This window comes from Nematostella vectensis, chromosome 14 (genome assembly GCF_932526225.1).
Source record: "Nematostella vectensis chromosome 14, jaNemVect1.1, whole genome shotgun sequence".
NCBI lineage: Eukaryota > Metazoa > Cnidaria > Anthozoa > Actiniaria > Edwardsiidae > Nematostella > Nematostella vectensis.
This window is the reverse complement of record NC_064047.1, coordinates 5,378,999-5,402,006: the sequence shown is the minus strand read 5'-3', so window position 1 is coordinate 5,402,006 and position 23,008 is coordinate 5,378,999. Positions and strand designations below refer to the sequence as shown.

The window sequence follows — 23,008 nt, the reverse complement described above, 5'->3', positions numbered from 1 at the left end:
CACTTCCGCGTTCATTACAGTACGATTCGGTGAAGTCTTAAAAATAACCCTGCAAATGAGGTCTCTTGCCGATGAGAAACAACACAAATAGGATATATCTGACGCACTGAGCCAGTGAAATCCCTGCTTAAACAGATAGGACTAAATCACTGCTAGCAGAGAGTTAAAAAGCGGGGTTCAACATGATTTTCCCGATTCGACGGAACCGCCATTTTGTTTTCCTACTCTGAGTTGAGGCGTGTCCGCGTAAGACTGGGCATAGTAATACTCATCTCTGATTGGTTAATCAGATTGTTTATCGAATACAACCAAAAATGGTAATGTTCCGCACTGCGTACCCCTTGCCTCGCACTTTTCAGGCAATAGTGAAAATGGCGGCGTTTCAGAAATCATTACCTGAGGACTCGACGGGTCGGGTACCGATGTGCAGCTCTTGTTTTGGCAACACAAAATACGAGTGCATTTCATGCGAAATGCCGATTGTAATAAATGCTCTTTTCCTGAACTGAATGAAAACGTAGCCGGATGGAAAGTGTGCAAAAATGTGGGATATTGCAAGTATTTTAGTGTCACAAGAAAAAGCAGCATGTATTTTGTGCCTAATGACTATATTGTTATACTTCATACCTTCATACCATTGAAGTTAAAACCGCATTATCCCCAGTTTACTTCCAGAGGGCCGACGGAAATCTCAACCGTTAAAAGACAATAAAATCTATTTGAATCCGCGGTGTTTAACAGGCCATCCGCTCTAAATTATCAATCACATCCTCAAAGAAACTTCCAATAGACACTCTGCTTTCACAAATTTTGAAATATTTTTTCGAGTTTTCCGTTAAAAAGCATCCGATATTGTTACGTAATCGACTAATGGAGGTTGATAGGTGGCAGTTCAATGCGAATGCCATCACTTAATAACATAAACTTTAAAAAAAAGAACAGCCGGAATTTAAAGGCTAATCATAAAGAAAAGTTTTTTTTTTACTTTAAAAGAAATATTAGGATTCTAAAATCAAAAAAGGCTTGAAAAACAAAATGACGTATAAAGATGACGCCAAAAGATATAGCGCACAATAGACCCGCATTTATACTAAATTTACTAATTTTTGTATTTTTTGTAAGTTTTTTTTTGTATTTACTATTTTTTGTAATTTTTGTGTGCCTTAATTCAATATTTTGATACCGCACACTACAAATGCAAATGCTGTAAAACCTCGCTAGCCCAGGCTCGAATTCTCAGTTATCTCAAGCTAAAATCAAGCGTCCATAACCTGTGAACCAGACGCTAGAATCTTCTTTCGGTTAGCATGTACACAGGTACACATATTTAAAAAATGGTTGCACTCGAGAATCTATGTGTCGTAACCCGCGTTGGTTCATGGGTAGCGTATAAATGGCTGAATTCTTTTATGTGAAAGCCATGTTAATGTTCATAAGAACATTAACAAGAACTCTACAGCTTTCGAAACCTGGATTTGTATTTTATTTACGCTTATTTGCTTATTGAATTGATACCCATGAAGCACTGCGGGTTACGATACCTTATTTTAGGTGTATATGGATCTAGAAATGTCTCGCTTCGCTTGAAAAAAGTCGAGCCTCTAGTTTCCAGGGTAAGACGCCGTCGGCTTTTGGGAGATCGATTTTAGACCAAATCAGCATCTTTATTTATTTTTTCTTGAATAACTCGAAGCTCGAATACCCCTTTAACTCGAGTTATTATTTTTTTATCCCAAGCGCGTTTCACCCGAGCGTGCAAACTTAGGACCCCCTCCCTCCAACAGCGTCAAGTCTAGCTCTGACCCCCCCCCCCCCGCTACTAAATTCTACCTGTAGTAGAATAAACATTAATAATTCAATTAAACCGCCGAATTGCCCAGGAAGCAGTTGTTCAAAAATTATGTATTGCTATTGGATAATTTGAACTTTTCTTTTCCTGGAATTTTCTTCCTGTCTAATAATTAAAATGGATTGAGTAATATTTACCAAAAAATGGTTTAACACAGAACCATAGACCTGAGATTGTTATACAAGGTGGTTCTTTTTTTTTCATCATGCGTGACAAATCTTATGCTTTGTGCGTCCTGTTGTGGCAGCTAAAATATGGATGCTTAAGGTAGTCCGCTTTCTGAATTTGAGCTCAGGCGATTGGGGAAAATTAAGAGAGACAACGAGCTCATTTTGCCGAAAAGGGTTGAGAGATATATAGTGATTTATAGAACAGAGCGGTCCTCAGTGAGACTACAAAGAGGTTCTCAAAGTTTGCGTTAATTCTGTATTTTAAGGGGAATGTGACATGTTTTCGCCATATGCGCGCAAAGAGCGCCAAAATTTTGATAAATCTGGATACAAAACAAAAAGCTCCCCCTCTTATGCGTTAAGGTTGCCCCCCTTTCTTAGCAACATTTTAACTCCCCTTCTTGTTTTACAGCCCCCCTCCCCCATCCTGATAATTGTTGCACAGTCCCTAATTTTAATAGACTGCGTACATCCGGTAAACGCAAGCTCGGATGCACGCACGCTAAATTTTAACAGACTTCTCCATAATTTGAGACTATGTGTAGAAACTCAAACTGTTTTCTGACTACCTTCACAGTTCGAGTTAACGCTGTGCTATTGTATATGCAAATTACACAAATCGGATTTTATCTGTGATATCAGTTGTGGTCAACAATCTATTGTATTATGTAACTACAAAAAATGCATCTTTGTTTTTCGTCTATACTATGAATGTGTTTAAGAACATTTTTCTTATCTGAATGAATTTTGCAACACGCTGTTAATTACCGCTTGTTTCATACTGCTTGGAGCATTGAGATGTAGGCTTTCTTTGTACAAGCAGTGTTTTAGTATTTAAACATTCGCATCCAAAGTTAGTTATGTTTGTTATTATCCGCAGGCATGTGGAAAAATTGTTTTCTTCAGCACAACATTTTCCTACTTTCCCAGTAAACATCCCTTTTCAAAGAGTTCTAATTTCTGCTACTTAATTTCTTTATTTTGTTTGCCTCGAATATCAAGGTTTTTCTTCCGAAAAATTGTCAGTCAGAAAAATAATAGTAAGCGGTTGAAAAGCGATTCTTATTTCATTTTTCCTTTTACGTTCTAATAGTGCTATCTCATCTCATTGTACAGTCGTTACCAAGGAAACTTAGAGTATACAGTTGTTTTTCTATATATCTTTCTGAACTTAACTTATCGTTAAATGAAGTACAAATATTAACAGTTCTTAAACGTATAGACATGCATTTGGGCATTATGAATTAGTGCTTTAACTAAAACGCTAACAGTTTTTCCTAACCAAATAGCAAAAGGTAAAACCGTTTACCCTGTTTATTACCATTGAATTATCTTGAATTATATAATTACATAATAAACTCACCTTTGCGTTGTAATGCTGATAGCCGGCATTATTAGTGTAATTTTTCCAGTTGATGTATCTATCGGTACGTAACACTTCGCACAAGTATTTCCCGTCGTTTGATCTTTCCTTTTTAAAGTTAAACGAAAGTAAGGAATCGTCTTTTAAGCTTTTAACAGCACACTGCGATACCTTATCTACATGGAAAGTCTCCTTCTCTGTGACATTTAAGTACTTATTGTCTTCCTTTTGGAATTACTTGTTTTTGAATGCTTTTGTCAACGCAAAAGTCAAAATAAGGCAGAGAAAGATGTAGAAAGTGTGTAGGAAATGTCGCCACATCGCACCGTCAAGACGGTGCCTCTTGAGAAGTGTATTACGCCCTATTCACCTGCTGTAGTTTTTAAAAACGTCTAACAAATGGCCTTAAGAACTTGCTAGCGAACACCCAGTAGGAGTCATAAAGAGCAAATGTGTTGAAGAACAAATCCTCAGTGGGTGTTAATGTGTATGGTAATAATTTTGATAATAATTTAGTTTTTCGCGTTAAAGCCGCATCGTCACCAGTTTACTTCCCGTCGATTACGATGATTTTTAACGGAAAACGCGAAAAATATTTCAAAATATGTGATTTAATTGATAATTTGTGATGATTTAAAAAAACTGTGATTGAAATATGTGATGTGATTGATAATTTAGAGCGGACGGCCTGTTTAATATCCCGGATTATAATAGATTCTTTTTTTAACGGTTGAGGTTTCAGTCGGACCTCCGGAAGTAAACTGTTGACAATGCCTGCCTCGTACCCAGGCGCTTACTAGCGTTACTGGACTAAGCGCGCAGGGGTGCTTGGGTAGAACGAATCTTCCCTTGGTCCTTTGCACCAGCGCTAAACCTTCCCATGACTCATTGCGCTCACTAGTATATCTTTCACTTGTTTTTAAAGACTTGAGACGCCTGGGTACGAGGCAGTGACAATGCGGCTTTTAACAATCTGGTTCCTGACATGACAAATTCCTTTCTTCACTGCTGCAACCATGTCGCACAGAGAATTGAGACAACAAGGACTCTATCCACCTGTGCTCCATTGCTCAAGCAAATATTTCTCAACTAATTCGATACTCGTCAAGAGTATCAAGCTTTTTTTGCTTGAGTAAAACCCAAAATGGTCGACTCTCACACGGACAAAAGGCGTACTCGCCAGGACCCATTCATTGCACTTATCCCTTGTGAAATACTTTGCACATTTGCATTACAGGGGTAGAGGCGTGGTTAGGGGTGGGGTTAGGGAACACATGTACCCCTTTCCACACCACCACACTCTTACCCCACCAAAAGGCGGTCTTTTCATATTGAAAAATATTCATGACTGGGCATCGCTAGTCTCTAAATCCTAATTATTCGACTGAAAACAAAAAAGAACTCCAGATCAGATCAAAAGAATAAAACGAGCAGTGTCACGTGATTCTTATCGGGGAAATGAGTGGTATCACGTGGTTCTAATCAGGGACATGAGCATCTTGACATCATCACGTGAGGGCTGACGCAGTCGGATTAGTACAGGCCTGGGGCGAGTGCATACAAATGATACGTCCATTAAACACGTGACCATGCTCAGGTTCCTCTGGAATTGCTCCGTGTGCTACAAGCACAGATAAGAAAATAGTCAATACACACCCTAGCCTGCGAGCCGCCTCTCCTGTGTGTTTTCGTTGTTCAGGATCTCCGTGGCGCAAAAATTAAAGAGCGGGGGGAGGGGGAAAGGGAGGAGAGCTCTTTTGCTCGTCACAGGAATCCCGAGACCCCCAAAACAGTTATTTCCGAATTAACACACTTGGAGAGTCGGCTAGCAGGATATACACACCCCTCCCTTTATCAGTAACAAAACAAAATACTTAATGAACAAAATATGGGTCATTCAGATAAAATTTACATGAGGTCTTCAGACTTCATTTTTTTATTTCGTATATGGTTATAGTGTCAGGCATCATGTTTACCCAGAAATTTTGACTTTTCAGAGTGATCTAGTGCAATAATTATCAACAGTAAGGGCTCGTACTAGTCAACGAGGATAGATACCAATTACTACCTGTTGTAACGAGCGTCGAAGTTCAGTGTCTGGTGATTTTCTCGCTTTCTGCATCAGGTTCTAAAAGATGGATAAATTAAAAAGTGCACAAAGTAAAGCAAATCCGTAGCAGCCAGGTAAGATTAAGGGGGGGGGGGCAATACAGAAACAGTAATAAAATATTGTTGGGCACAGCAACGCCCCTAGTATAATAGGGGGGGCACATGTCCCTTGCCTTGACCCTGTAAAGGACGTCCTATCCGGTAAATAAGAGGACGAACAGACTGGAATGTCTTTCTGCGTTCCATTAATTGTAGCAAATGTGAAAGATAATTATTAAATATGTTTACCTGGAAACTCTCCACGGGCATCTGAAGGAGCTCTGTCAGTACCTTTTAAGAAACAAAATTATTTCAAAATGTTGTAATGCAAGCAGTCAACAAGGAACTTATCTTAACAAGTCTCAGTGTCTGAATTCTCCTCTGTGATTCGTCAAAAGACAATAAAAATTACACACAAATTACATTATTTTTGGTGTTCACAGTTTTACAGGATGTGTGTCCAGTGTGCAATTGAGTGCAATCATATGGAAACCAACCTTAAAAGAATGTCGATCAACTCCTCCTTTGTTATTGTTTATCCTTACATTCAGCATAGAAGAAGAGCGCCGTATGCATCTGGCCTTGCATTTGGTATGGAAGCAGTGAGACATAAAAATCGGGCCTTACCTCAGCTCCCAGATCCATGTCCATCGCTGCTGTCCCATCATTCACCTTGACAGTGACGCACCAACCAGTTCCAGGTGTTTGGAAATGGTTTACAAGCGTGGAGACATAAGCCTGAAAAATGTTAGCAAGAATCAAGACGATATTATCATGATTATACTCAGGTTAGGCCATGGAAAGTGATTAAAAAAACAGTACCTTTGGTAGAATTTAAAATCCATTTTAGCAGCTTCAAATAAATATATTTTCAATGGAAACAACAAACTTTATTATTAACATAATCAAGTTTTTAAACAGAAATGCTTTGCTACAGACTTCATAAAGGCCCTCGGTAAAAGATGTCTGCTGATGGAAACTTGATTTTTTTAAATTTATCAAGAGCACAAACCTTTATTCTGATGGTGATATCCTCCTGAAATGGCAGATGCTGTTCCACAGTCTTGAGATAGGTAAATGGCAGAGACTCAAGTGAATAAGAACTTCCCATACTTTCCATCTTGTCCAGTTTTGTTATTTGATAATTGGGTTTTATGACAGGATGATCAACATCAATCACCTCCATACCTTCCAACACCCCTTGTCTATCTTTTCCAAAAGCTGGATGTTTTTCTGGTTTTGGATTGATACTGTTTCCAAAAGGGGGGACATTAGCTTGCCTTTGCGTTTTACAGACCTGCTCAGAAATTTCATCTTCCTTATTAACCCTTTGTTTCATAGGGAATTTTCCCTTAGATGAATAATCAGTAATTCCAGTGTCCACTCCAAAGCTACAAACTCTTGAATTATCTTCTTTTCTCTTAATGGTTTTCTCACACAGTATAATGCTTCCATTATTTGTATTATCTAATTCAAAATCATCCAAATCTTGATAATCAATATTCTCAAACACATCCTGAAGTTCTTGAAGGTGAAGACTTGCAATGTTCTCTGATGCAGAATTCCTTATTGGTAGAGCTCCTTTCTCAAGTTGATCCAATTGATCAAAATCCAAATTCTCTTCTATGTCATCAAAAAATAGGTCCTCGTCTAATAACTCATTATCATCATCATCAAAATAATCAGTTCTTTCTCCCCAGGAATCGCATCTCTGAAGGCTTTTGCAGTGTGTTTTCTGCAGTTTACTTTTTCCAATAGATGTCCTTGTGTTTGGCCAGTTATTATTCACCCTTTCATTTCCTGGAACTTTTCCAGTAACTCTAAGGTTTGCACAAATACTAGAGTCTACACCAGGTGTGCTCATTTGATGTTTGTTTTCAAAGAAATTCTGACAACTTCTTGCAGTACTTTTACAAAAGGGGTTTCTTGTTGATGACTGCATGGACACATTTTGAGTGTTCTTGTTTAATGGTTTGGAAGATGAGCTCCCTGCCTCATCTTCAAGTATTTGTACAACTGCTGGTGGTTCTGGCGGTTCTTGCCCTCTGCAATTATAAAGAAACCAGTGAAACATTAAAATTTTGCCTCAAGTTTAAGACTGTACCTAACTTGCGAGACGAATGTTTTACTATCCTACTGAGCCCAGCATAACAAGCAATGTACTCACACTGATGTTTTAGAGACATAACAACAGGTATTCAAAATGGGTAATAAATATCTATTGTAAGCCACGTCTGTTATAATTTAATTCAAAACTCATAGCCATATTGTGAAAAAGTAAAGAAATAATCATCTAAAATCAAAGTTTTGTACTTTATTGACTAAGTCTAATAGAAATTATGCAATAAATAAATAAAGTTGTGTTTTATTTCTACATACAGTACAGGGGTGAGCAGGCACCCTGGCAGCCAAAAAGTGGGTCATTCCTAGGAATCTTAAAATAGTACCTATGATTGCACCCCCTACCCCCCTACCCCCCAGCCAATGGTACATGACTGCAGTAACCAATTTAGCAGACAGATATTAATGCTTTATCATACTTTGTATTTTGCTAGGATGACAATACTAGTAGCTGACAGAGTGCCTTTAAATATTATAGATATTATAGATCAGTTCTCTTTTCATAGTAAACAAGACAATTGAGGAATATGTTTCTTGCATGCACCACATTAACACACATCAGGCCCTTACCCAGGGGGGGGTGGGGGGGGGTGCAGGGGGTGCGAACACAAGGTCCACTTTTGGTTCTCAATAGACGTGCTATTTGTAGACAAAACTATAAAGCATAAGATAGATCACTCTGGTATGTAGCTAAATCCGACAATAAATGTCCCATGAAGATACTGCAAAGGGGGTGGTACCCCTCCCCCCGGAAAAATAAGGTCCACTTTTTCAGATTTTGCACCCCCCCCCCAATAAAAATCCTGGGTACGGGCCTGCACATGTACAAAGAATAAGATGTTAGACCATCAGAATAGAACAAGCGTGATACTTGCAATCTAAATTTAACAACAAAGTTGCCGGTTTTAGTAGGAAGACGCAACCAGTAAAATTATTACCTGAGGAAATATGATATATAAAACGATTATTCTTTTCAAAAAAGGTTAGGGCTGGGGCTTGTCTGTAATTTTTATTCTAAAGTGCTTACATGCTGCTGTGAAGTAAATTCCATGTTGAGTTGGTCTCCACTAGGCTTTCTGTGGATCCACCCAAAATGCGTACAAGACATTGTCTGGTCAGAAGTAACACGCCCAGCCTATAAGCAATCGGCCCTTGGATGATAACCTAAGATATTTCAGAATTCAGAAAAATATTACCATGGCTTCCATACAATGGACATTTCTCACATTCTGGACAGATTTCTCCTTTTTTAATATGTACACTAAATGTGTAAATAGGCCCGTAGCCAGGATTTTGAGCAGGGGGGGGGGGGGGTGGGGTTCCTTTAACCATAAAGCGGACCATTTTCTCTTAGGTAGCTCGTCCTACCTCGTAGTTGTACTGGCTATGGGCCTGGTAAAATTAGTCTCACTAATGCTGTGATATCGAAATTCATACCTCGAAGACTTTGGCCTTTTCAGGGAATTTTTTTTTAATGTATTCATAAACGCAGTAAGGGATTCTCTGTCTCATTTGTGTGAGTCAAGCATATTTGAAACATTCCACTGACATGTCCCTTTGTAAACATACTTTGGTTCAAGGAGGTGTCAATGCCTGTAAGGTAGGTATTATCTGATATTCCATCGCCTGAATTTGCTGCCCACCATCAGAAAGCTGAAAAAACAACATCCGACTTGCCTTCACCTTTGGTTCCCACTGAAAAGGCAACAAAAATCATAGTCATAGAAGGACAACAATTTTTTGGCTTGTACATACATGCCCGTACAGGCTAGTTGAGGAATCAATGGGTATATAACCAGTTGAGTACATATGACAGTTGAATGAAACAAAACTTACATTGGTATGTTTCTTGTCCAAATGGCTTTCAGGGTCATCTTTCCCTTTAATTTTCATGATTTGTGAATACGCTGATTGTCCAACATTTATAACAGAATTAATCTGCAAAACAAATTCTACAGTTTCAAAGGGTTTGCGCTCAGCTAAACGAGGCAACCTCAAACAATACAAGATGGATTTCCAGAGCCAAACTAGCTAGTAATAAACAATTTATTGGCCCTAAAGCGTGTGACAGTATATATTTCTTGAATAGGCTTCACCTGCAAGCAATAAGTTCCATCTACCATCATAACCTCATCCTTGACTTGGGGTAAACTTGCCTCACCAATTTCTTGCAAGTCAGCTAATAAGAATTTGTCATGTACCAGCTGATTCAACTGGTGCTGAGTAATAGAACGACCCTAAAACAGGAAGGAATTATTATCACCGCAATATTGGAAATAGGTACCTTGAGTATAAACCAATACATGGTGGAACCTGTTTTGATTAAGGAGTGATAAAATATAAACTTTAAAGAAATAAACTCTACTGAGCCCCACATCCCCTGGGAGTGGGTTCCACCATACACTAGAACGACAGGTAGCTCAGACAATAGTTTTGAAGCTTGTTCATAGCTTGGAATCGGCTGTTCGTATTAGAGGTAAAACAAGTGGATTGTAGTGGTGAGTTTTTGTGAAATTTTGCCAATAGAATTGCCTTATAACTTAGAACACGTCTTGTTGCTGTCAAATGTATGTCTAATAACGATTTGGGGCAGTTTTCTTTGCAAAATATACAGCTTCACTCACCCTACTAAGGAAAGAGACAAGGTTGGAGGTTTCGTTTTCGGTAGCACTCAAATACTTTTGAAATTCACAAGGAAAATACAAAAACCGAAACATTTTTATCTCGTAGACCTATGCCAGGGTACACTTACATTCGATATGTGGCAAAATATCTGAGCTAAACTATTTTCCCTTGCCGCTAGCCTTTTTTTAAACAAGTAAGCAGCCATTTGCCTCCTTGACTGAGGCCATTGGACAATTAGTTACGCTCGGCTGAACAGGGAACGAAGGTGTACTTTTTGTGTTGTCAAAGCCCATCCTTGTGACTAAATCTGTTCACCCTATTGGTAAAATGGCTAAAAGATAATTTCAAACACTGAAACACTGAAGGTTTTAAACAATGAAACCTTCCTGTATAAATTTTGAAATTGTTAGGGTTAAAATCAAATTCCCCACCCTTTCCTGGGACTATAGGGCAAGGGGGGGGGGGGGCGAATAGGTTAGCGGATCGGAGAATTGGGCCTCGAAATGCTCACGGATTACGGATTTTGATGATTATTTCAGCGGATTGGCGGATTTTGGAAATACGGTGGATCACGGACCTGTTGACAATTGGGCGAGGATTTTGGATTTTGGCTGGCTTTGACAGTCCAATGTCGGATTTGAAATGAATTTTAATCAATGCTAATGTTTATCTGTCAAACCATGCGGATCTAAAAATATCTGTGGATTCACGGATTTGCCCCGAAAATGTAGCGGATTGGCGGATTTACCGCCCCCTTTTCACCCCCCCCCCCCCCCCCTAGGGGGTTTTCTATTTTTGATTACTCCTGCTACACGCTACAACGAAGGCGTTCGTAAGAACACTCATCAAATAGTATTTATATAAGCATTCTCTTGAAGTTTGACGTTTTGTTGTTAAAGTGCAAAAAAACTATACCACGTCTTTAGTGTTTATCAACATGAACCTCGCTGTTGTGATAGACCATCTTGTTAGGTTGATACATTACCACAAGACAATCGTAAATTCCATTACACAGAGACCTTGAATTTATCCAATGAATACGCTTACACTATTTGTTCTTTTGATGAAGTCTATGCATTCATCAAGCCAGCCCTGACGTACATTCGCGTGGTAGTTTTCTCTCAACCACAGCAAAGTATTTCGAGCTGAATTTGCCGCCATTTTGGATTTCTATCTGGCTGCAATGCATTATGGGACATTGGATGTGTGAGCGCTATATTATAAAATGTGCGAGTTCTTATATAATTTCCCTCTGCGTATATGAGATGAGCCGGTATATTGATTGTCAATAATATACAACTTATCTGCAACATGATAAAAATAACATAGGCACTTTTTATTGGGACAAGAATAAGATAGTCTTGATTGTTTGGGTTACCTGTTGATCACGGTCAAATTAAAAGAGCCTAGGGCATTAGGGCGCACATTTGGCCGTCAAGAGGAAGGCTAAGCCCCTCTCCCTCCCCCCCCCCCCCCTCCACCAAAAAAGAGCAAACTGAAAACAGCAACAACAAGAAAAAATAACAACAACTACGCCCTTTCACCACCAATTCCTTCCAATATCTCGCGGGATTTAAATACTTTAATTTCGCCGACATTTTCTTGGCACATTCACTTCTATTAGCGAAGAGAAAAGTGTGTTTATTTCGCGAAGTTACGGTTCAAGTTGTTTGCTTTTTTACTTTTACAAAGAAATTGTACGTTACTATTTAGTACCAAAAAATCATTGCTTACATTCGCCGTTTGATCGACAATGTTGACCATGATTAAGTCCCCCCACTGAAAGTGTGGATCGTTCAGTCCTCTTGACGTTAATAATATTGAATACGGAATCTCAACCACATAGTGTACGTTTTGCCATAGGAAAGCATTATTTAAAAAGAACTAAACAAATCCAAATATTGTAACAGTTTTGTGACATGCTATTTTATTTTTGAAGATTAAAATACACTGAAAATACAAAAAAATGTTCTATGAATCTATAACTGGTTTCCTGCTATCTCTGGCTCTAGGAATTTCTTCAGACAGAAAGTTTTGTCCTGCCTTCTCGCTATCTCTTGCTCTGTCATCCCTTCAGCCAGAAAGCCATACAAACAGTTATGTCGTTATGTTTGATCTGGTTTGCTTATTTTCCCCGGAAGTATTAAATTTTACCTTTAAAAAACCGACATTTCAGACCAAGAGGTAATATAAGTTAAACCATACAATAGTCGAGCTTGTCTTGTGCTTTTAGGGCCGCAAGGGGGTGCGGGCCCCAATAAAAAATTACAAGGAATTAAAAAAGTAGTGTGGCTGTACCCCCAAATATTTTCTCGATGTTTCAGTATCGTGCCGGCGGGGGAGGGGGGGGGGGATGATATGGGCTATACGGGGACGTGCCGCTGGACAGGGGATGGTTTTTTAACTCTCTTTCCAAAACAGGGTTTACATTTCGGGCCTCTCTGTCCTGAACAGGGTATATATTTCAGGCCTCTGTGTCATGAACAGAGTACATAATTTCAAGCAAGGCTGTGCTAAACAGGGCACCGATTTCGTTGCCTTGCTAACACTCGTAACCGCTGATCCCGCCGCCGATCTGATTGCCTTGCTTCCTCTCACTTGCTAACAGGGTCCTAAAATTGAGGGTGTTGTCCTAGACAGGGTCAGGTTTCAAAACCCCCAGCGGCACCCCTAAACCCAAACAAAGACTGAGTACCACCCCCCCCCCGGGGGGGATATCGTGCCATCCCCCCTTCTTCCAATTTTCTGAGGCCTGCTACAGCACTGGCTTTTGAATACTGACTCCTCGGTTTGGTAGGTGGGTGTGCTAAACCAAATCGCTCGTGATTCGTGAGCAGTGAGTCTAAGGAGTCTAAGGATTAAAAAAAAATCCGGATTCGTTTCGCCGAAAACGCATCATTTGATTTGCGTCCACACTATCGTTTTCGCATCGTGTTCGCCTGGATCCAGCCGTCCACACTAACACGGATTCATACGTTTGAAAACGCAGGTACAGGGTGACGTCATTTTTATTATATGCGCATGCTCAAAGCAGCGCGCGCCTGCGATATGACGCCATCGTTTTCATTTCGATACGGATTCGACCGTCCACACTTAGGACCAAAGTATACGGATTCATTTTGATTCACTTTCGACGGCCTTTCTAAAAGTAACCGGATTCGCTGGATCCAGCGCGTGTGTTAGTGTGGAAGGAAGGTTTCAATCGAATCCGTTTTAGTGTGCAGTGGTCGGCTACTAAGTAAGCAGTTTCTTTGTATATCGTGGACTTGCTTACGGGTGCACCTCTTGGATGTATGCTGATATGACAGCGGGTCCATTATATCTTGTTTTTCTCGCTTGTTTAATCCACGGCTTACTCCCCCCTTTGTAGCCAATCAGTGCCCAGGACTCCCGAAGCCCAGGGGAGAGCACTGGTTCAACGGCACCCACACTTTCGAGAGCAGAGGCCGCGGGACCTCCATACCTTTCGCCAAAATCAAGGACTGAGACGAGAACGATCATGTTATTAGGTAGTGAATTAAGGTAGTTAGCCATATTGTTGCCGGAACCTGAATGTTCGAATGTATCAAAAGATCTTGAAGAATGAAGCGCGCCCGTTGGATAGAGGGCCACAATATTGTGTCCTCGTGCCTGAAACGAAACAAACGAGGATTAGAAGACTCAACCTTGCCTATTGGGCCCCTATGGAGAGCCTTGTAATGTTGCCCATAATAGCAATCCTGCGCTACTTAGAAAAATAGTGAGGACATTTTAGACCGGATTGCTGTTATTGTAGTTCCCCTTAATATGAAGGGCAAATCAAGCAAAAAAAAGCAAGACGAGAAATTATGGAGGTAAGGGGAATTCTATGACAATTACAAATAAGGAGGTTACTTGCCCAATCGCCTTTGAAAAAAAAAAACAAAAAAAAAAACAAATAAGCTCGGGTCAAAAAGTAAAATAGTTTCATATCAAGAAATCATTGCTTACAGGCACCCCTAGATCGATATTGTTCACCATGATCGAGTTCTTCGTCTGAAAGTTTGGATCGTCCCGTCCCCTTGACGTTACACTGATACTGATGTACTTAGCTGTAGAAAAACAAATTCTCATATCAGCAAAGCTTTATCAGAGTGAATGTAATAGTTTACTTCCGGACACTTCACATCCGGTTGTCAGCTGCTATTATGTTATTACCCATAAGCCCTCGCCTTGGTTGAGACTCGCTCGTGCTCTTGCTCATCCCTCGTGCTATCACGTTTTGTATTACGCCTCGTTAAAGTTCTTAAAAGTCTACAAATCCGAAGCCACTACAGGAAATATAACAGATATAAAAATAAAATGAAAAAAGCGCTTGATTGCAGGCGGAAGATCTGGGGCTGTGATTTATCAAATACATCTGTGGCGTTCCCGGCCTAGCGCGGAGCTCGAATTCATGAAAGGAAACCATTACCGTGTGTACGAGAATTCAACTTTACTGCATTCATACGTATCTGGTGAGAACTAGGAGAATAAATAGCGAAATTTTCACATAAGCAAATCCTCCTGCACACGAAAGAAAACTATTACACGAAAATTCAGAAAACTACCTACGTTATTCCCCTCTTAATATAGTTATTCAATTCCATAAACCGATCTAATTCCGTCGTTAGTTTATCTAGTGTCCTTTGTTCACAGTATTTTCTAGAACAAAACTGCGAGCGAAGATTAAGAAGTCCGGGCAGAAACACCAGGGGGCGGTAAGGCTTACTTTCGTGAACTGCGTGTGTTTACCGTGAATCCTGAAAAGGACAAATTGTAAACCGTGATCCGTGATTGCTACCTTGGCAGTAATTCGTGAATGGCGAAATTCGATCAGCGTGAATCGTGATCTATGCTTGTGAATCGTGATTTCCAAGTAAAGATTGATTGTTGTCTTCAGTTTATCGTGAAACGTGATTTCCAACTTTTGAAACACATGAAACGTGCAGGGATCCTCACGCTAACCGCCCCTGAAGCACATGTCCTGGCTGTCTGTCAGAAAGTGACAGTATTTTATTTACCGGGAGTGAATGATCGTTAAACAGAAACAATAACAATTCAAAGAACAACACAACCTGAACGAAACAAGTAACGAGACAGGATTGATGAGATTTCGGTCACTATAAGACTCGTGAGTACTGCGAAGACAGTTATAGTGCTACAGGGCCGTAGCAGGGGGGTCACTAGAGCACGTGCCCCCTCCCCCCTAAAAATTTCAAAGTATAAGAAAATAATCAGTAGGGACGTGGCCACAATGTTTTCAATCCTTCGAGGCCTGCTACTTGTTATGTGCTATATCGAGCCTCGAGCCACGTAGCAGGGATTCAGAGAAGCACATTCTACGTTATACGATTGGCCTACTACAAAACAATAAAAAGAAAGATGCAACCTCGATTTGAGCTATTTTTGGCCAAGAAAGGTAGAAAGAAAGTATTTCTTAATGGATCATATACTTTGTCACCTAATTTGTCCTTTGCATCCCGGTGTACAGGAGCACGTAAACGTACGATACATTTAATAATAGCATGTGGATGGGGCATATACTTGTTTCACAATGCTTTCCCGTATACTGCGGTATACAGGAGCACGTAAACGTACGATACATTTAATAATAGCGTGTGGATGGGGCATATACCTGTTTCACAATGCTTTCCCGTATACCCTGGTGTACAGGAGCATATGTATGCGGTACAAGGGTACTGCGCGAGGCATGTAGCACCGTGCTGACAGGGCCGTGATATGCAGTCGCTCTAAACAAAAATCTAAAAAAATACACCTATTTCAAATAAGGTTGCACCCGAGAACCCATGTGTTGTAACCCGCGGTGGCTCATGGGTAGCGTATAAACGGCCGAATTCTTGTATCTGCTATGCTTGTATAAGTTATAAATATAATCACATAGGAATGTAAACAAGAATTCCACAGCTTTGGAAACCTGGATTTGTATTTTATATACGCTTATTTACTATGATACCCATGGAGCAGTTACACATTTTTTTCTGAGTTCAACCTTATTTGAAATAGGTGTATAAATACATATATTATAAGTTAAACAAGAACAAACAATTGAGATATGATTATTTTGGAAAGTAATTAATAACACGGTGGCATAATATTAACTACTTTTTCAGCAAAGCCTCGGTCGATACGCCAAAGCCGAAAGTTGATATTTTCGGCATGACATAGAGATCGAGGTTAGTAAAGCGTGCCAGGCTCGCATTATCGTGTCATCTAGAAAATTTCGACAGGTAATGCGGCGTTAGCACGCAGCTTATTGCGCACGAAATTGAATTAATGAGGAGGTTGCACCAATTGTCTGGAGCGAGTGGGCTAGTCGGATAATGCGACTATGGTACGGCGAGGGATTAAACGGTGCTACAAGGTCGCACCAGTCATAACGATTACATAATGCAGATTAGTTTATAATCAATGCAAATCGTTTTGTTTGAACAAAAATAAAAAAGGAACTGCAGAGTATTATTGACTCCCCCCGTTCTTCGCGCATGCGCCAAATTGGCAAAAACTCCCCTATGAGACCCTGTATGTAGCCCGAAAGCCCGTATGTAGCCCCTTGCCTCGCACTCGCACTCGCACACGGAATACGAGTGCATTTCATGCGAAATGCCGTTTGTAATAAATGCTCTTTTCCTGAACTTGATGAAAACGTCATAGCCGGATGGAAAGCGGGCAAAAATGTGGGATATTGCAAGTATTTTAGTGTCACAAGAAAAAGCAGCATGTATTTTGTGCCTAATGACTATATTGTTATCCTTCATACCTTCATACCATTGAAGGTAAGCCGCATTATAACCAGTTTACTTCCAGAGGGCCGACGGAAACCTCGACCGTTAAAAGACAATAGAATCTAATTTTGAAATATTTTTCGCGTTGTCCGTTAAAAGTCATCGGAGATTGTTAGGTAATCGACTAATGGAGGCTGATGGGTGGCAGTTCAATGCGAATGCCATCACTTAATAACATAAACTTTAAAAAAACAGCCGGAATTTAAAGGCTATTCATAAAGAAAAGTTTCTGACTTTAAAAGAAATATTAGGATTCTAAAATCAAAAAGGCTTGCAAAACAAAATGGCGTATAATGACTGCACAGTACTTTTTCTGAGCCTTTTTGCAAAAAGATATAGCGCACAATAGACCCGCTTTTATACTAAATTTACAAATTTTTGTATTTTTTTAATTTTTTTTTTTGTATTTACTATTTTTTGTAATTTTTGTGTTCCTTAATTCAATATTTTGATACCGCACACTACAAATGCAAATGCTGTAAAACCTCGCTAGCCCAGGCTCGAATTCTCAGTTATCAAAAGTTAGGATCAAGCATCCCTTACCCTGTGAACCAGACGCTGGAATCTTCTTTCGGTTAGCATGTACACAGGTACACATATTTAAAAAATGGTTGCACTCGAGAATTTGTCGAAATGAGAAATGTGTCGTAACCCGCGTTGGTTCATGGGTAGCATAAAACCGGCTCAATTCTTGTATGTGAAAGCCATGTGAATAAACAAGAATTCTACATCTTTCGAAACCTGGATTTGTATTTTATTTACGCTTATTTGTTCATTGAATTGATACCCATGAAGCACTGCGGGTTACAATGCCTTATTTGAAATAGGTGTAAATGGACCTAAAAACGCTTTGCTTTAAAAAAAAGTCGAGCCTCTAGTTTCCAGGGTAAGACGCCGTCGGCTTTTGGGAGATCGGTTTCAGACCAAATCAGCAGTTTTTTCATTTTTACTTAAATAACTCAAAGCTCGAATACACCTTTAACTCGAGTTATTATGTTTTTTTATCCCAAGCGCGTTTCACCCGAACGAGCAAACTCTCTCAATTAGGGACTGTACAATGATTATCAGGAGGAGGGGGTCCGTAAAATGAGCTTCGAACAATGAAAAATTACGTATGCCCCCCCCCAAAAAAAAAAAATGGTTTAACACAGAACCATAGACGTGACAAATCTTATCCTTTGTCGTCTTGGCGTGGCAGGTAAAATATGGATGCTTTTGATTAAAAAAATATATATATATCCTGCAAGCTCAAAGAAAAAATTTGCATGCAAAGCAAATGAGCAGAAAAAAATTTCATGCACAAGTTTATGATGAAAAAAAATGTTGCAAAGCCATTTTGTGAAAGAAGAACTCTAAAAAATAAAATAAGAATTCTGTGAAATCTTTAATGTTTTTTACTTTATAAAGCGTTTTACTCTATATTTTTGATATGTGTATTTTGTATTTCTCCTCAACATATTCTTGAAAGTTTCTATTGGTTGAGACTCGCCCTTTCCACTATAGTTTCTTTAACGTCTGAATTGTAAGAACGCCATTGAAGAAATAGATTGCAAGAACAATTCGCATGTTGTTAATAGGTCACCAGAATAAAAACCTTTTTTTACATACAATGGCTATATTTATTATATAATATATCCATGTGAAAAAGACGTGAATAATAATCGTTTCAGTGAAGTGATACGATATCACGTCACGGCAAGAAAAAAAGAAGCTCTTCTCTTTTTTTGCTATTTTATCTGACTCAATATGACATGGTAGGAGCTTGATAGCGAAGACACGAAGGTCTTACCATGTATAATCCCTATACCTAGTGAGTTTATTGAATTATCATTTCAATCTATTCGAAGGTTAAAAAGAATGAAACACGTTCTAGTTGAGTTCTATATTCTAGAGATATAGGACGAGAAAAGAAAAAAAAAATGCCGATTGGAAAAAAATGCTACAAAAAGACATGAGCTCCAAGAAAAAAAAAAATCCTGCATAGCTGTACATGGGAAAAAAAAAATCTTGCGGACATAAAATGGTCCGCCCCTTACGGGAGCTTTCTGAATTTGAGCTCAGGCGACTAGGGAACATTATTAAGAGAAACAACGAGCTCATTTTGCTGATAAGGGTTGAGAGATATATAGTGATTTATAGAACAGAGCGGTCCTCAGTGAGACTGCAAAGAGTTTCTCAAAGTTTGCGATGATTCTGTATTTTAAGGGGAATGTGACATTTTGTTAGCTATATGCGCGCAAAGAGCGCCAAATTTTCGATAAATCTGGATGCAAAACAAGCATATTAAGTAAGCTCCCCCCCTCTTATGCGTAAAGGCTGACCCCCCTATCTTAGCAACATTTTAACTTTTTGACTCCCCTTCTGGTTTTACAGCCACCCTCCCCCCACCCCCCTGTCCTGATAATTGTTGCACAGTCCCTAATTTTAATAGACTGCGTACATCCGGTAAACGCAAGCTCGGATGCACGCACGCTAAATTTTAACAGACTTCTCCATAATTTGAGACTATGTGTAGAAACTCGAACTGTTTTCTGACTACCTTCAGAGTTTGAGTAAACGCTGTGCTATTGTATATGCAAATTAAACAAATCGGATTTTATCTGTGATATCAGTTGTGGTAAACAATCTATTGTATTATGTGACTACAAAAATGCATCTTTGTTTTTCGTCTATACTATGAATGTGTTTAAGAACATTTTTCTTATCTGAATGAATTTTGCAACACGCTGTTAATTACCGCTTGTTTTATACTGCTTGAAGCATTGAGATGTAGGCTTTCTTTGTACAAGCAGTGTTTTAGTATTTAAACATTCGCATCCAAAGTTAATTATGTTTGTTATTATCCGCAGGCATGTGGAAAAATTGTTTTATTCAGCACAACATTTTCCTACTTTCCCAGTAAACATCCCTTTTCAAAGAATTCTAATTTCTGCTACTTAATTTCTTTATTTTGTTTGCCTCGAATATCAAGGTTTTTCTTCCGAAAAATTCAGTCAGAAAAATAAGAGTAAGTGGTTGAAAAGCGATTCTTATTTCATTTTTCCTTTTACGTTCTAATAGTGCTATCTCATCTCATTGTACAGTCGTTACCAAGGAAACTTAGAGTATACAGTTGTTTTTCTATATATCTTTCTGAACTTAACTTATCGTTAAATGAAGTACAAATATTAACAGTTCTTAAACGTATAGACATGCATTTGGGCATTATGAATGCGCCAAAATTTTGATAAATCTGGATACAAAACAAGCATTTTAAGTAAGCTCCCCTTCTTATGCGTAAAGGCTGACCCCCCTTTCTTAGCAACATTTTAACTTTTTGACTCCCCCTCTTGTTATACAGGCCCCCTCCCCCCCGTCCTGATAATTGTTGCACAGTCCCTAATTTTAATAGTCTACGTACATCCGGTAAACGCAAGCTCGGATGCACGCACGCTAAATTTTAACAGACTTCTCCATAATTTGAGACTATGTGTAGAAACTCAAACTGTTTTCTGACTACCTTCAGTTTCGAGTTAACGCTGTGCTATTGTATATGCAAATTAAACAAATCGGATTTTATCTGTGATATCACAGTTGTGGTTAACAGTCTATTGTATTATGTAACTACAAAAAATGCATCTTTGTTTTTCGTCTATACTATGAATGTGTTTAAAAACATTTTTCTTATCTGAATGAATTTTGCAACACGCTGTTAATTACCGCTTGTTTCATACTGCTTGAAGCATTGAGATGTAGGTTTTCTTTGTACATACAGTGTTTTAGTATTTAAACATTCGCATCCAAGTTAATTATGTTTGTTATTATCCGCAGGCATGTGGAAAAATTGTTTTCTTCAGCACAACACTTTTCTACTTTCCCAGTAAACATCCCTTTTCAAAGAATTCTAATTTCTGCTACTTAATTTCTTTATTTTGTTTGCCTCGGATTTCAAGGTTTGTCTTCCGAAAAAATTGTCAGTCAGAAAAATAAGAGTAAGTGGTTGAAAAGCGATTCTTATTTCATTTTTCCTTTTACGTTCTAATAGTGCTATCCCATCTCATTGTACAGTCGTTACCAAGGAAACTTAGAGTATACAGTTGTTTTTCTATATATCTTTCTGAACTTAACTTATCGTTAAATGAAGTACAAATATTAACAGTTCTTAAACGTATAGACATGCATTTGGGCATTATGAATGCGCCAAAATTTTGATAAATCTGGATACAAAACAAGCATTTTAAGTAAGCTCCCCTTCTTATGCGTAAAGGCTGACCCCCCTTTCTTAGCAACATTTTAACTTTTTGACTCCCCCTCTTGTTATACAGGCCCCCTCCCCCCCGTCCTGATAATTGTTGCACAGTCCCTAATTTTAATAGTCTACGTACATCCGGTAAACGCAAGCTCGGATGCACGCACGCTAAATTTTAACAGACTTCTCCATAATTTGAGACTATGTGTAGAAACTCAAACTGTTTTCTGACTACCTTCAGGTTCGAGTTAACGCTGTGCTATTGTATATGCAAATTAAACAAATCGGATTTTATCTGTGATATCACAGTTGTGGTTAACAGTCTATTGTATTATGTAACTACAAAAAATGCATCTTTGTTTTTCGTCTATACTATGAATGTGTTTAAAAACATTTTTCTTATCTGAATGAATTTTGCAACACGCTGTTAATTACCGCTTGTTTCATACTGCTTGAAGCATTGAGATGTAGGTTTTCTTTGTACAAGCAGTGTTTTAGTATTTAAACATTCGCATCCAAGTTAATTATGTTTGTTATTATCCGCAGGCATGTGGAAAAATTGTTTTCTTCAGCACAACACTTTTCTACTTTCCCAGTAAACATCCCTTTTCAAAGAATTCTAATTTCTGCTACTTAATTTCTTTATTTTGTTTGCCTCGGATTTCAAGGTTTGTCTTCCGAAAAAATTGTCAGTCAGAAAAATAAGAGTAAGTGGTTGAAAAGCGATTCTTATTTCATTTTTCCTTTTACGTTCTAATAGTGCTATCCCATCTCATTGTACAGTCGTTACCAAGGAAACTTAGAGTATACAGTTGTTTTTCTATATATCTTTCTGAACTTAACTTATCGTTAAATGAAGTACAAATATTAACAGTTCTTAAACGTATTGGGCATTATGAATTAGTGCTTTAACTCAAACGCTAACAGTTTTTCCTAACCAAACAGTAAAAGGTAAAATCGTTTACCCTGTTTATTACCATTGAATTATCTTGAATTATATAATTACATAATAAACTCACCTTTGCGTTGTAATGCTGATAGCCGGCATTATTAGTGTAATTTTTCCAGTTGATGTATCTATCGGTACGTAACACTTCGCACAAGTATTTCCCGTCGTTTGATCTTTCCTTTTTAAAGTTAAACGAAAGTAAGGAATCGTCTTTTAAGCTTTTAACAGCACACTGCGATACCTTATCTACATGGAAAGTATCCTTCTCTGTGACATTTAAGTACTTATTGTCTTCCTTTTGGAATTGCTTGTTTTTGAATGCTTTTGTCAACGGGAAAGTCAAAATAAGGCAAAGAAAGATGTAGAAAGTGTGTAGGAAATGTCGCCACATCGCACCGTCAAGATGGTGCCTCTTGAGAAGTGTATTACGCCCTATTCACCTGCTGTAGTTTATAAAAACGTCTAACAAATGGCCTTAAGAACTTGCTAGCGAACACCCAGTAGGAGTCATAAAGAGCAAATCTGTTGAAGAACAAATCCTCAGTGGGTGTTAAGGTGTATGCTAATAAAGATAATAATTTTGTTTTTCGCGTTCAAGCCGCATTGTCACCAGTTTACTTCCCGTCGATTACGTAACAATCTCCGATGATTTTTAACGGAAAACGCGAAAAATATTTCAAAATATGTGATTTAATTGATAATTTGTGATGATTTAAAAAAATTGTGATTGAAATATGTGATGTGATTGATAA

The 23,008-nt window shown here is 38.7% G+C and overlaps 3 protein-coding genes across 6 annotated transcripts in view; all 3 read right to left on the bottom strand.

Moving 5' to 3' along the window:
- The window catches only part of LOC5504737 (fibulin-1), a 61,345-nt gene that overhangs the window by 10,282 nt on the left and 28,055 nt on the right, over window positions 1–23,008 (bottom strand). The gene's annotated exons all lie outside the window — the stretch shown is intronic.
- LOC125556714 (recQ-mediated genome instability protein 1-like) lies at window positions 4,109–11,460 on the bottom strand. Of its 2 annotated transcripts, none has more exons than XM_048721383.1 (9): window positions 11,324–11,460; window positions 9,748–9,888; window positions 9,488–9,589; window positions 8,679–8,815; window positions 6,543–7,575; window positions 6,158–6,268; window positions 5,780–5,821; window positions 5,451–5,510; window positions 4,109–5,003 (listed from the first exon to the last, which is right to left on the bottom strand). In XM_048721383.1, the coding sequence occupies exons 1-9, from the start codon at window positions 11,435–11,437 to the stop codon at window positions 4,851–4,853; spliced, it is 1,893 nt and encodes a 630-aa protein (XP_048577340.1). In that variant the 5' UTR covers window positions 11,438–11,460; the 3' UTR covers window positions 4,109–4,850. The 2 variants fall into 2 exon arrangements, with proteins under 2 accessions (XP_048577340.1, XP_048577342.1); XM_048721385.1 differs by having other exon boundaries at window positions 11,296–11,432.
- LOC116610348 lies at window positions 12,187–22,946 on the bottom strand. The gene is made up of 4 exons (XM_032371179.2): window positions 22,327–22,946; window positions 15,912–16,026; window positions 14,246–14,346; window positions 12,187–13,906 (listed from the first exon to the last, which is right to left on the bottom strand). Exons 1-4 carry the CDS (start codon window positions 22,645–22,647, stop codon window positions 13,547–13,549), a joined length of 897 nt encoding a protein of 298 aa, XP_032227070.1. The 5' UTR covers window positions 22,648–22,946; the 3' UTR covers window positions 12,187–13,546.

What these genes read in the sequence shown, in the direction of transcription:
- LOC116610348 (XM_032371179.2), bottom strand. Translation starts at nt 22,647, where the DNA reads ATGTGGCGACATTTCCTACACACTTTCTACATCTTTCTTTGCCTTATT. An exon ending in ATCAGCATTACAACGCAAAG is followed by an intron (nt 16,027 to 22,326) that starts GTGAGTTTATTA and finishes ATTTTTGTTTAG; the next exon opens with AGCGACTGCATATCACGGCC. An exon ending in GGGAAAGCATTGTGAAACAG is followed by an intron (nt 14,347 to 15,911) that starts GTATATGCCCCA and finishes GTTTTTCTACAG; the next exon opens with CTAAGTACATCAGTATCAGT.
- LOC125556714 (XM_048721383.1), bottom strand. Translation starts at nt 11,437, where the DNA reads ATGGCGGCAAATTCAGCTCGAAATACTTTGCTGTGGTTGAGAGAAAAC. An exon ending in ATGGAACTTATTGCTTGCAG is followed by an intron (nt 9,590 to 9,747) that starts GTGAAGCCTATT and finishes TTTGTTTTGCAG; the next exon opens with ATTAATTCTGTTATAAATGT. An exon ending in AATTTACTTCACAGCAGCAT is followed by an intron (nt 7,576 to 8,678) that starts GTAAGCACTTTA and finishes TTATAATTGCAG; the next exon opens with AGGGCAAGAACCGCCAGAAC.